We start from the raw sequence: 11,310 nt of genomic DNA, 5'->3' as shown, positions 1-11,310 counted from the left end.
ATCGAAGGAAATTTCGGCGTTTGGAGTGCCCATTACTCAAATTCCAGGCGTCTTGAAGATTATTCTATCCACATTTTTCTATCCAACAGCAAAATTTCAAGCTAGCGTCTTCGTAATGCTCAACAATTGTATATAGTTGACGCATTGACAAACAACAGACTAGCCTCCAAGATTGACAAGTCAGAATCCAGAGAGGAATTTGCTCAATAAAAGACACCAAAACCCGCGACACCACTAGTATCTCACGCCATGTAAATGGTCCCTTTGGGTCAATATATATATATATATATATAAAACAAACACAAACCTGCCAATATGGCCAGTCTTAGTTGTATCTATCCTCTCTACCTCATCTTCGTTTCTTTTTGAGACGAAAGGCAAAGGTAGGATATTCCCTTGCCCCATGAAAAATAAAAAAACCAAAACAAAAAAAGCAGAAAGAAACAAAGTCAAAGAGAAACGCAATATTAAACAATGAAGCAACCTCTTCTGTCTTAAGCTCCTCCAAGGAGGGGGGGAAAAAATAATGCTCCATTATTCTCCTTTTCTCCGTTTTTGTTTTGTTTTGTTTTGTTTTTTTTTTGAGAATTATAATCATCTTCTCCTGCCCCACTTCTTTTTGTCCATCTTTTTACTCTTTTTTCTCCTTTTCTTTTTTAAATAAAGTATAATACAATTACAAAGTACTCTACATGCATAGGGGACAAACCAGTTACCAGTATGATCCAGAACACCACGCGAGCTCATAGTCACCGCCCGTGCAAACAAGTCCCGCGCAAGGAGGAAACAATGACATTAACGAGACGGGGCGACAAACGCTTCCGAGGAGCGTGGTTCTTGATCATTACTGTGTTGGAACTTGAGAAAGGGAAACGAGTTGGGGAGCGAGTCAAATCGGGTCGTGTGGGTGGATGTCTTTGAGAAGACCCAAGACCTGCTGCATGGTAGGCCTTTTCCCGGGAGACTCGGCCGTACACAAGTACGCCACTCGGAGGCTCTCCAGCATCTCGCTTTCCCAGTCGCAACTCACTCTCAGCCTCTCGTCCAACGCGCGCTCCCCTTGCCCCTCCCTTACCGCCTTTCTCACTCGAACCACCGTCTCCGCCGTGCCGGCCTTCCCAGTCAACAGCTCCATCAGCACCACCCCGAAGCAGTAAACGTCCGTCTCCGTGGTGCAAGTCGGGCCCTGCGGTTCCTTCCCGATGTTCCCGATCCCGAAATCGGCGATTCGGGGCTCCAAGTCGTCGGCGAGTAAGATATTCGATGTCACTAGGTGGCCGTGGACGACGGGCTTTGACCCTGCGTGGTGAAGATATGCTAGCCCCCGCGCGATCCCGACTGAAATACGGTGTCGTGTCAGCCAACTCATCTTCTCCGGCGGGGATGAGACTTGCAATCCGGAGCCGTTTTGAATCTCCCACGTGTCACCGGTCCAGTCCTCCACGTTAGTCTGCCCAGTTGGCAGCTCGTGCAGCCATCTCCCCAAATCCCCATTTGACATAAACTCGTACAGAATCAGCTTCTCCCTGCCTAAATTTCATAAAGAAATATTAACATTTGAAAATGCAATTCTATTCAATCCTTGGTGACGTCGACATGAGAAATGGGTCGGATGAACCATTTGATATGGAAAAGAACAAATAAAACCAGCACAGCATGAAGCCAATGAATGACAATTCAAACTGAATTCGGTGACCTTCTCAGAATTATGGTTACAATAAATGGATCAGACTACTGATGCAACTTTTCTTAATAGAATAAATAACTTACACCTACATTTAGCTTTCTAATTTAATGTTGATTTGATTGATTCCTCACTTTAGGATATTTCCTAAACGTAAAAAATTGTGAGGGCAGTATTTAGGCGAAATTGGTTGCTCAAAGAGTTCACGAGTTTGACATTCCGTGAGGAACGAACGTAAAGAAAGAACTAAAGAAGGGCATTTAATGCGAGAGACTAAAACAAAATTCAAAGGACTCTGCAGCAGAAAATAACAAAGTTTGAAAGTTGGAACGTCTGAGAAATAGGTACGGAAACTACCTGCAATGCAGTAACCGGAGGGTGGCAATAAATTGGGGTGTTTGAGCTTGGACAGGTCAAGGAACAGCGCGATGGCGTCATCGTTATCGACGTCTCTCGCATTTTCCAGGACCTTGATTGCCACGTGGATGTCACCGGGGATGACGACGGCGCTGTACACGGGCCCACACCTTCCCTCCGCCAGCAGCGACTCTTTGCCGAAGTGTGACGTGGCCGCGATCAGGTCCTTGAAGCTCAAGTTCATCAACGGCTTCTCGAACATCACCACCGGTGCCGACGACGGCTCTTTCAAGTCCGCCACCCACGAGCTCCCTGATTCGGTTTCGAATGCGAATGGACCCAATATGTCCAGCTTTATTCCCAACGGCACCGGCTTCGAGATTGCCCATCTCTTTTTCTTCGCCAGTCGCCTCTTCTTTCTGTAAATGCAACACACCCATATACTCACCAGAAGCAGCACAAATGCCGAAGCAGAGGACACTGCCACAACCAGTGTTTTGTGTTTGTGGCGGGATGTCGGGGCTTGTAAAGCATGTGGAGGAGGTGGATCAAGTCTGGGCGTATCGGATTCGGATGTATTGTAGGTGAAGCCGTTCCCGGCGTCAATAAAAGCTGACTTCCCAAATTTCTTGTACTCCTTTAAGTCAACCAGTGCCGTGAAGTTGTTGTGAGAAATGTTGAAAAACTTGAGCCTTTCCAGAGGAGGGAAATCGGAAGGGAAACTACCATTGAAAGAATTGTTCGACAAGTCCAAGTAATTCAGTGAGCGCAGAACAGCAATGGGTTTCACATTTGCTTTGACATTGCAGCCTGAGAGGTCGAGTTGGTGTAGCGCGGTGAGGTTTTGAAACCCAGAGGGGAGAGCCCTCAGATTGTTATGCGAGAGGTCGAGAATTCGGAGGTTTCTAAACCCAGAGAGCTGAGGCTGATTAGTGAACCTGTTGTGAGAGAGATTGAGACTTTGAACCGATGAAAACGAAACGTTTCCTGCGCGGGATTGGAGGTCAATGCTCCCTCCAAACTTGTTATTCGAAAGATCAACTTTTGATAAGCTGGGAAATGCCCAAAACCACCGAGGGATATGACCTTGGAGAAAATTCCCAGAAAGATCGAGAACCTGCAAGTTGGACATGTTCCTGATAAAAGCCCATGAGATAGACCCACTCAGATTCTTGGAAGAAAGCTGTATTGTGGTAATCCGAGAAGCCTTTGAACAGTTGGAACCTCGCCTATGGAACCAGGAAACATTGAATCCAGAGACGGATTGAAAGGCCTTTAAGACCAAATCATGGTCAGTGATGTTGCAGGAAGAATCCCCAAAAGCAAACAACGCCAGAAGAATCCAGAATCTACAGAAAGAGGAGTTTATATTCATAGCAGCCATAGCCCTTGTTTCAGAGAGATTATAGTAAGATGGAGCAGATTCAGGAGCGAAAGAAGATGGCTTATTATTACTGGTCTTGTTAATTGGAGGTTACAGTAGAGGAAGCAGGAAACAAGAGCGTCAGGTTAGAGAGAGAAGGAGAAGTTAATGGAAGTTGGATTCATTTGCAGAGAACAGTGGGTTGACTGCTAAACCTGAACAACAAACTCGTACTGACGACGCTCTGATCTATAGGACCATGGGAGTGTATTCGTTTAATATCATCGCGCTGGCTAATGCGGTGATTGCGATTTTCCCTATTTCTTCCCTAATAAGATTTCATCGAAATTCTACCATCATTTCTATCAAATATCAATGTTAAAAACTGATTCTACCTGCTCTAATTTTGTATTTTTAATTTTATAGTACTGAATCTTGTGGGCAGAAGAATTTAACTGTACTCCATGAAAAATAAATAGGCCCTTTTATCACCTTAACAATTTGTTATAAATTTTATATTTTGTAATTATATTAATTATAATTAATTGATGTCCATATTAATAATAATTGATGTCAGTTTACAGGGCAGGATAATGAGTTATATAATATAGACTCAAAACTTGCTTTATATTCCCTCCATTTGTACATAAAAATCCTTTTATAATAAATTGATGGCATAAAGTTGGATAGTTAATTATTTTCTTTTAATTTCATCTTTTTATTATTTTTTATGAGTTGAGAAAAATGTTACATATAAGAAAATGTTTTTATGGCCGAAGAAAAATGATATATTTAATAAAAGTAAATTCTGATTTTTTTTTCAAATAACATTAATTATGGAGAAATTACGTAAGTTTTATGGAGCAAACTTATTTATTAATAAATCTCATAAAATTTAAAAACTACAGCTAGATTTCTTTAAAATTTAAGTGTAATTTAAAATTAAGCTAAAAAGATAATAATATATATTATATTAATTAAATAATTAATTTATAACTATTTCATCAGCAATTTATAATTATAATTTTAACTTTTTACAATTATAATTTTACATATTTAATAGTTAAATAATTATTCTCTTTATTTAAAAATATAAGGTATTTTTTAAAGAGTTAAATGTTAAAAATGTAAAGCATTTTTAGATGTTTGAGGTGTAATCATTGTCTTTTTTCTAAAATTATCCCTATTGATAATGCATTTATATTTATTATAGGTGTTTAATAAGAATAAATATAAAAAAATAGGGTTAGTTAAAAAGTAGATAACTATTTTATTGGAGAGTGAGATTCGTTTAAAAATTGCTTATATTTTTTAATGGAGGGAGTATTTGTTATTAACAAAATTTAATATTAATTATTTACAAATATTTTATCAGTAATTTACAACAATAATTTCAACTAATTATAACTGTAACTTAACATATTTAATAATTAAATTGATTAATTTAATTATTAGACATATAAAGTTATAGTTATAAAATATTGATAAAGTAATTATGAATTATTTGACTGGTATAATGTATATATGTTTAATAGAAGTATTATTATTTTTTTAATCCTAATTTCAAATTACACTTAGGTTTTAAGAGAATTAGTTGTAATTTTTGAATTTCGTGAGACTTGTTTGTAAATAAGTTTATTCCACAAAACTTATATGTAATTTTCCTTGAATAATTTAATTACACCCCTCTTGTTTTATTTATAGTTTTATTTATATGATGGAGGAAAAAGATTAATTTTAATTCTATTTATAATAAATTTCACTATTTTTTATGTCATCTTTACCTTTCTACCCTTATTAAATGTTAGAAAAATTTACTAAAAATCATTCCTTTTTTGCTTATTAAGGGTAAATGTATAAATTTATTAAAAAAAATAAAGTTAATAAAATTTAAGATTTTTTTAAATTTCAATAAAATATACTGAAAATGATTTATAAATAAAATTAAAGACAATATTTTTTTTTCATTTGGATAAAGTAGTTAGAAATAATTTTTGTATGTGGGTGTGAGAGACGAAAAGAGTATTTTTATTGATGTTATTGTTGATGTTGATGAGTAGCAGATTTTTTTAAAATTGTGATTGAAGCTAATTGAATGCATGAATATAACAGAGAGGAGAGATCACATGGAGATAGATATTATGCCGCAGAGTCCAATCCAATAAGTTTTACCAATACCTAACAGGGAGGGAGGAGCATCTTTCATATTAGTAAAAGAGCTTCATCCCAACTCACAAGCGAATAAAGTTCAGGCACAGTTTTACCAAAAAAAAGGCTCAAGCATGCGCTCGAGCTTCATTCACTTTGATTAAAGTTTCATGAATTTATTGCATAATTAACAACTATTTTCTCTTGATCAAAATATAAGACATTGATAATTATTCTCTCTCATTCTATTTATAAATTATTTTTAGTATATTTTATTAAAATCAAAGAAAACCTTAAACATTATTTAATTTATTTTAAAATTTAATAAATTTTTATCTTTATCCCTAATAAATATTTTTAAATCTCATTACCAGTACTTTTTATTAAAAATATTTAATAATAACAAAAATGTAAAGAAAAGTATTGAAAATTGACAAATATTTTGTACATAAGATCAAATTTTTTTTCTCTCTGTACGTTATAAATAGAACTAGAAGAGTATTCACATTTATCAAAAAATGTTAGTTGAAATTTTAATTTCTTAAAAAAATTTAATTCTCTCTAATTTTGCCTTCATTAAATATATTATATAAGTATTTTGACAAGAATAACTAAAAATATATCACGTCATTTAAAAAAAAATAAAGTACAGATATAACTGAAAAATAATTTTAAAAATTATTCAGTAGCTTATGTTTTAGACCAAACACGACCTTTGAAAGACGCGGTTTGGAGGGAGTAGTTTACTGCCGACGTATTCCCGTTTAGCTTTTACAGGGGAGATAATACAAAGCAGAAATTACTCAATTAGTCCAGACCTCAGTATTGTAGTATTTACTAGTTCAAACTAGAGTGTAAACAGAACCAGAAACAACGTTTTAATGTGGGAGAGCAACTTCACCTAACTCTATTTATACCTTTACATTTGTTTCAAGTAAGTTCTAGCTGTATCCATTTACATCGAGAAAGTCACCGAATTCAAATTGGATTTATGATATAATAATGTCAGTCTCAAATGGAGTGGGCAACATATTCCCTAAGTTCACACTCAATTTTTTTAATGCTCTCCAGGTAACTGCTCGAGGCTGAATAATTTAATTTCCTGACTGAGGTTCTTTCTCTGCAACTCTGTAAAGAATTAGAAAATTATAATAACAAAAAAATTAATCGGATACAAATGATTCCATCAACACGTGCATCTTTGTTTGCCTTCAAAAAGACCTAAGCTTTCTCAAGCTTGCTTCTCATAAGTGATCATGTGAGTCTGATATTTTGAAGGGCTTAAATGGGTATCATTATTAACTATGCCTTATTGATTGATTGGGATTGCTACGGGGAAAAAAAAAGTAGGAATTGACTCATCGGTGGAATTTCTGGGGAATCAGTACAAAAACAAGAAAAGGTAAATGCGTGGAAGGGTCATTCACAGATTTGGACATTCCCTCGTATCCTCTAACTTCTCTGAGGCAAACAATTCATGTGCCTACCAAGACTTGATAATTCTAATGCCCAGTCTTTGGGCCTCACTTTTTCAAGTCTTCGCTAGTCAAGATTGGCTTTTTAAAACATATCATGCTATGGGAATTGAATTCTAATTTAGTTGATACGAATGAAACAGCCAAACACATCCCCTGTTTCACATGGTGACAAATCAAGCGCCAAAGAAAGGTAACATCAGTTTCAAATTCAGGGGACAAACTAGACAAGAATAGACACGAAGGCAAGCAGAGTGGTTCAAAACTGCACATTGGGATGATGGATTTAGAGGTTAGCCAGTAAGATTCCTCCACTAATTCCAAGTGCTAGGGGCTATCTCACTGGGTTTCTCCCTCTTGCTGTTAATTATGTGTTGGTTTCTGATTATAAAATATATGTCTTCGTGGGGGGTATCACCTAATCCATTAACATCCAAACCCCAAAATTCCATTTCAATTGACACCTCGAACTTTGTATTGCATTATCAAATTCGGACACTGGGATCTGGGATTATTTTATAACTGTCACCAACCCACGCTTACACCTTTAAGTGAATCTCCCATGTGGCCCTCATTAGTGGATTCCATGTAACACTGTTTGATTCAAACTCGTCTTTTATTACAAAAACTAGCATCAGTAATTTTTTTTTTTTTTTAGCCAACCAAGAAAGCACGCTAGCTCCAACTCATATGCTACAGTTGATGCTAGTAGAGAATTTAGAAGAAGAAACCAATTCCATCAAATCCATCTCTCGCTTTCCTCCTGAACTATCTTGATACCCCATTTGAAAGTCCACCTTCAGGTTTTGATTCCCATACCCGCACAAAAGTGATGAGGAAGTTGGTCCATTGAGCAGGTGAGAGAGATAAAGATCTGATTGGGTGTCTTTAATGGGAGTGGCAGCCTTCTCAGCAAGGAAACTCTCGTAGAAGCTCATTTTGTCATCTGGGTTTGATATGGGAAACACAAATCCAGGCCCAGTTGTCACGTCAGCGATAAGATGCTGTCCACCATCAGTTTGACAAAAGTCCAACAAGTAGGAAGTTGAAGAATTCTCAGAGAGGTCAGCATCAGCAAGAGACTGTTTCTGATTCTGATTGTCGGCTAAAAAACCTTGCAGGAAGCGCAATTCCTCATCATATGGCTCAGCAATTGCAGATTTGCCATGAACAACAGCAAATTCAGAAGAGGGTTCATCAGACTGGTTTTCTGCAATGTGCTGTACAGTGTTACTCATCAGGGTCTTGCTTCTGATGTAGTCTTCAAGTACAGAGGAACGTGGCTTTTTGTGTGCTTTGTGTGTGATTTTCTTCTTTCTCTTGGAATTCTGCCTCCTTTTAGTGGCATTCCAGTGGTTCTTGATTGCATTCTCTGTTCTTCCTGGAATGTTCTTTGCTATTTCTGCCCAACGATTCCCCACCTTGGCATGTGTTTCCACCAATATCCTCTCTTCTTCTTCACTCCAACTTTCTCTCTGAAACCAGATGAACAGTGAAGAAGATTGTTGATTTATGTGCTTTAATTTTTACCATAACGAAACATTTATAAAACATTCAAAAATTCACGTGAAATCATGCAGCAGTTTAGCTTTGTAGGTAATAGGCGCCACCCAATTTACTCATTTGTAGTAACATACCTAAAAATAACATTTATGCAGAAGGAAATCATATCAGGTAGTTAGGTTAATTCTTGACTGAATATAACCAGGCATTTGACACGAATGCTATTGATTGAGAAAATGTAAAAGGCCAACTAGGTATTCTTTTACTTCTCAAGTTTACTTATCAGAAACATTTAAACCCAACAAAAATAAGAGGAAGATTTGCAGAAAATACCAATTTAAGATCAATCCTTGGCATATCTATTTCTAGATGCTTTGTAATTAAGGAAAGGTCAAATACTTGTTGACGGGAAATAGAAAAAGAAAGTTGATCCTAGACTTTACGGAAAACAAAGGTGATCATAGACATATTTGCTAAACTCTTGATTGAAGTCATTTAAATAAATAGTTGGTTGAAAAAGTTTCATATGCAATAACAAAAAAAATATTTCATCTGTAAAATAATAAAATGTCACCTCAGACACATTCTAAAATATGTTATTTCCAGTAACATGATGCTAAATTGGTCACGCAACCCTACCTGAATCAGACAAGGTAGAATCGAACGTAAGGCAATTAGAAATTTAGCATCAAAACTTTGACCGCTCAGACAAAGATTAAGGAAGAAAAGACCTTAATATCAGGGCGCAAATGATTGTGCCATCTCTCTCGACACTGCTTGCCAGCTCTTCCATCCAATTTCTCTGCTATTTCAGCCCATTTCTTCACACCATATTGATTCACCAACCTCACCAATTTCCTGTTCACCAATCCACAATCATCTCATTATGCAGCAGCTCACAGAAATAAATGTATAAGAAAACAACAACACACATAACTAAAACATATGCTAACTTGCAAATACAAGTCAGTCATGTCCTCAAGGTTCTACGTACCTGTCTTCTTCATCAGTCCACTGTCCTTTGATCAAAGATACACGAGACCCTTTCTTATTGATTCTCCTTCCCACAGTATCATCACCATCATGCTTCCCCAGAACTCTGTTTCCGCAGCACGATGGTGGGACTTGAGTGCGTGTCCAGTTCAAAGCCTGCTCAAAGCCATCGATGAAACTCGATCTTTCAGTGTTGGGCGACACAGTAGAAGTCTTGTGATTCTGTGACTGCTGGCCCCACAAGAATCTATCGATGGCTGTCAAAGGTGGGACTGATCGATACATGGGATGTTGATGGTGATGTCAAAATAGAGAGAAGGGACTACTGTAAGTTTACGTGGACAAAGTCTTTGCACAATAAAAAGGTGGACAGAGAAGCTAATTCCAAGCCCCATAATGAGCCACATGGATTTACACACATTTATTTGTGGCATATGGTAACGGCTAGGAATTAATAATCACGTAACTCCTGAGCTTCCTCTCTCACAAAAATGCAGGGAGTGAAGAGAGATTAGTGGATTGGTTTTGATAATCAAGTAATGGCTAGGAATTAATAATCACGTAACTTCTGGGAATAAAAAAGAATATTGTTAAATATTAAAATGTTACTATTAAAATATAGTAAAATTTAAATATTTATAATTAAATAAATTTATCAATATTTACATTAGAAAAAAAGAATGTTCTTTATTGTAATTTGCGCATTCAAAATCAATTCTAAAAAATAATCGAAATATCTTCAATTTTATCAACATTAATTTTAAAAAATATTATTCAAACATCATCACATTCTGTTAATCAAGTTTTTTCAATTAAAATTCAAATAAATCTTTTATTACTCGTTTTGATTTATATATATATATATATATATATTGCTGGGGGAAAAGCTAGGGGTGAGCATCGGTCGGTTCGGTTCGGTTCGGTTCCAAAATATGCAGAACCGATCGATCGAATAACACTGAAAATGAAAACCGAATCGAATCGAATAAGCCAACCGAACCGAACAAGGACCGAATCGAAATTTGATAATTCGGTTCGGTCGGTTAATTCGGTTTTTCGGTTTCGTTTTTGACTATTAAAATTGGGCCCATTTTTTAAATATTAAAACAAACAACACTATAAAATTAGGCCTTTTTTTTATTTATTTTTTTAATATAAGCCCATTCTAATTACACCCATATGATATAAAATTCAAATATTATAAAGGCATGGATAATCAAATAAACAACCACAAATAAACACCGATGATCAAATAATGACCCCATAATCCAGTCACAACACCTACTAATGAGAGTGACTGATTGAAATGGGGTTTCAAGTGATGTAATTATTTTTTATTCTTTATTAAAATAAAAAATAAAAATAAAAATAAAAATAATTTATAAATTAAATATAATTTATAAATTAATAAATTATATGTAATTCGGTCGGTTCGGTCTATTCGATTTTAAATTTTACTAACCGAATCGAACCGATCAACCGAAATATTTAAAATAAAAAAAATCGAATCGAACCGAAAAATCAAATAGACCGAATCAAATAGACAAAATTCGATTCGGTTCGGTTCGATTTTCGGTTTCGGTTCGGTTTTGCTCACCCCTAGGAAAAGCTGATCACTTAATCACACAAGTGGGCCCCAGGTTGAAGACTCAACGCACTTGCGGAAGCCCGTGTTGAAAATGATGATGCTTTGTCAATAAGCCATTTGCTCCATATGGGTCACCAGTTTGGGCTTTCATCCACTTGGGCCCACTTCCTCATGACTGTGCCTAACTCCCGAATCATTT

The 11,310-nt window shown here is 36.1% G+C and overlaps 2 protein-coding genes across 2 annotated transcripts; both read right to left on the bottom strand.

Annotated features, from left to right (window-relative positions):
• Window positions 1-256: 256 nt before the first annotated feature.
• On the bottom strand, window positions 257-3,707 carry LOC129304876 (calmodulin-binding receptor kinase CaMRLK-like). The gene is made up of 2 exons (XM_054944705.1): window positions 2,042-3,707; window positions 257-1,530 (listed from the first exon to the last, which is right to left on the bottom strand). Exons 1-2 carry the CDS (start codon window positions 3,423-3,425, stop codon window positions 890-892), a joined length of 2,025 nt encoding a protein of 674 aa, XP_054800680.1. The 5' UTR covers window positions 3,426-3,707; the 3' UTR covers window positions 257-889.
• A 4,006-nt stretch (window positions 3,708-7,713) lies between these two features.
• LOC129305464 (transcription factor MYB119-like) lies at window positions 7,714-9,808 on the bottom strand. The gene is made up of 3 exons (XM_054945488.1): window positions 9,525-9,808; window positions 9,262-9,388; window positions 7,714-8,502 (listed from the first exon to the last, which is right to left on the bottom strand). Exons 1-3 carry the CDS (start codon window positions 9,806-9,808, stop codon window positions 7,714-7,716), a joined length of 1,200 nt encoding a protein of 399 aa, XP_054801463.1.
• Window positions 9,809-11,310: the final 1,502 nt, after the last annotated feature.

The sequence above is a fragment of the Prosopis cineraria genome, unplaced genomic scaffold (genome assembly GCF_029017545.1).
Source record: "Prosopis cineraria cultivar Desert tree isolate PC_DT_omini unplaced genomic scaffold, ASM2901754v1 PC3, whole genome shotgun sequence".
In the NCBI taxonomy this organism is placed as follows: Eukaryota; Viridiplantae; Streptophyta; class Magnoliopsida; order Fabales; family Fabaceae; genus Prosopis; species Prosopis cineraria.
The sequence above is the reverse complement of the archived record's forward strand: the minus strand, read 5'-3'. Positions and strand labels throughout refer to the sequence as shown.

What these genes read in the sequence shown, in the direction of transcription:
- LOC129305464 (XM_054945488.1), bottom strand. Translation starts at nt 9,808, where the DNA reads ATGTATCGATCAGTCCCACCTTTGACAGCCATCGATAGATTCTTGTGG. An exon ending in TGGACTGATGAAGAAGACAG is followed by an intron (nt 9,389 to 9,524) that starts GTACGTAGAACC and finishes ATTGGTGAACAG; the next exon opens with GAAATTGGTGAGGTTGGTGA. An exon ending in ATTTGCGCCCTGATATTAAG is followed by an intron (nt 8,503 to 9,261) that starts GTCTTTTCTTCC and finishes ATCTGGTTTCAG; the next exon opens with AGAGAAAGTTGGAGTGAAGA.
- LOC129304876 (XM_054944705.1), bottom strand. Translation starts at nt 3,425, where the DNA reads ATGGCTGCTATGAATATAAACTCCTCTTTCTGTAGATTCTGGATTCTT. An exon ending in CTCCGGTTACTGCATTGCAG is followed by an intron (nt 1,531 to 2,041) that starts GTAGTTTCCGTA and finishes TATGAAATTTAG; the next exon opens with GCAGGGAGAAGCTGATTCTG.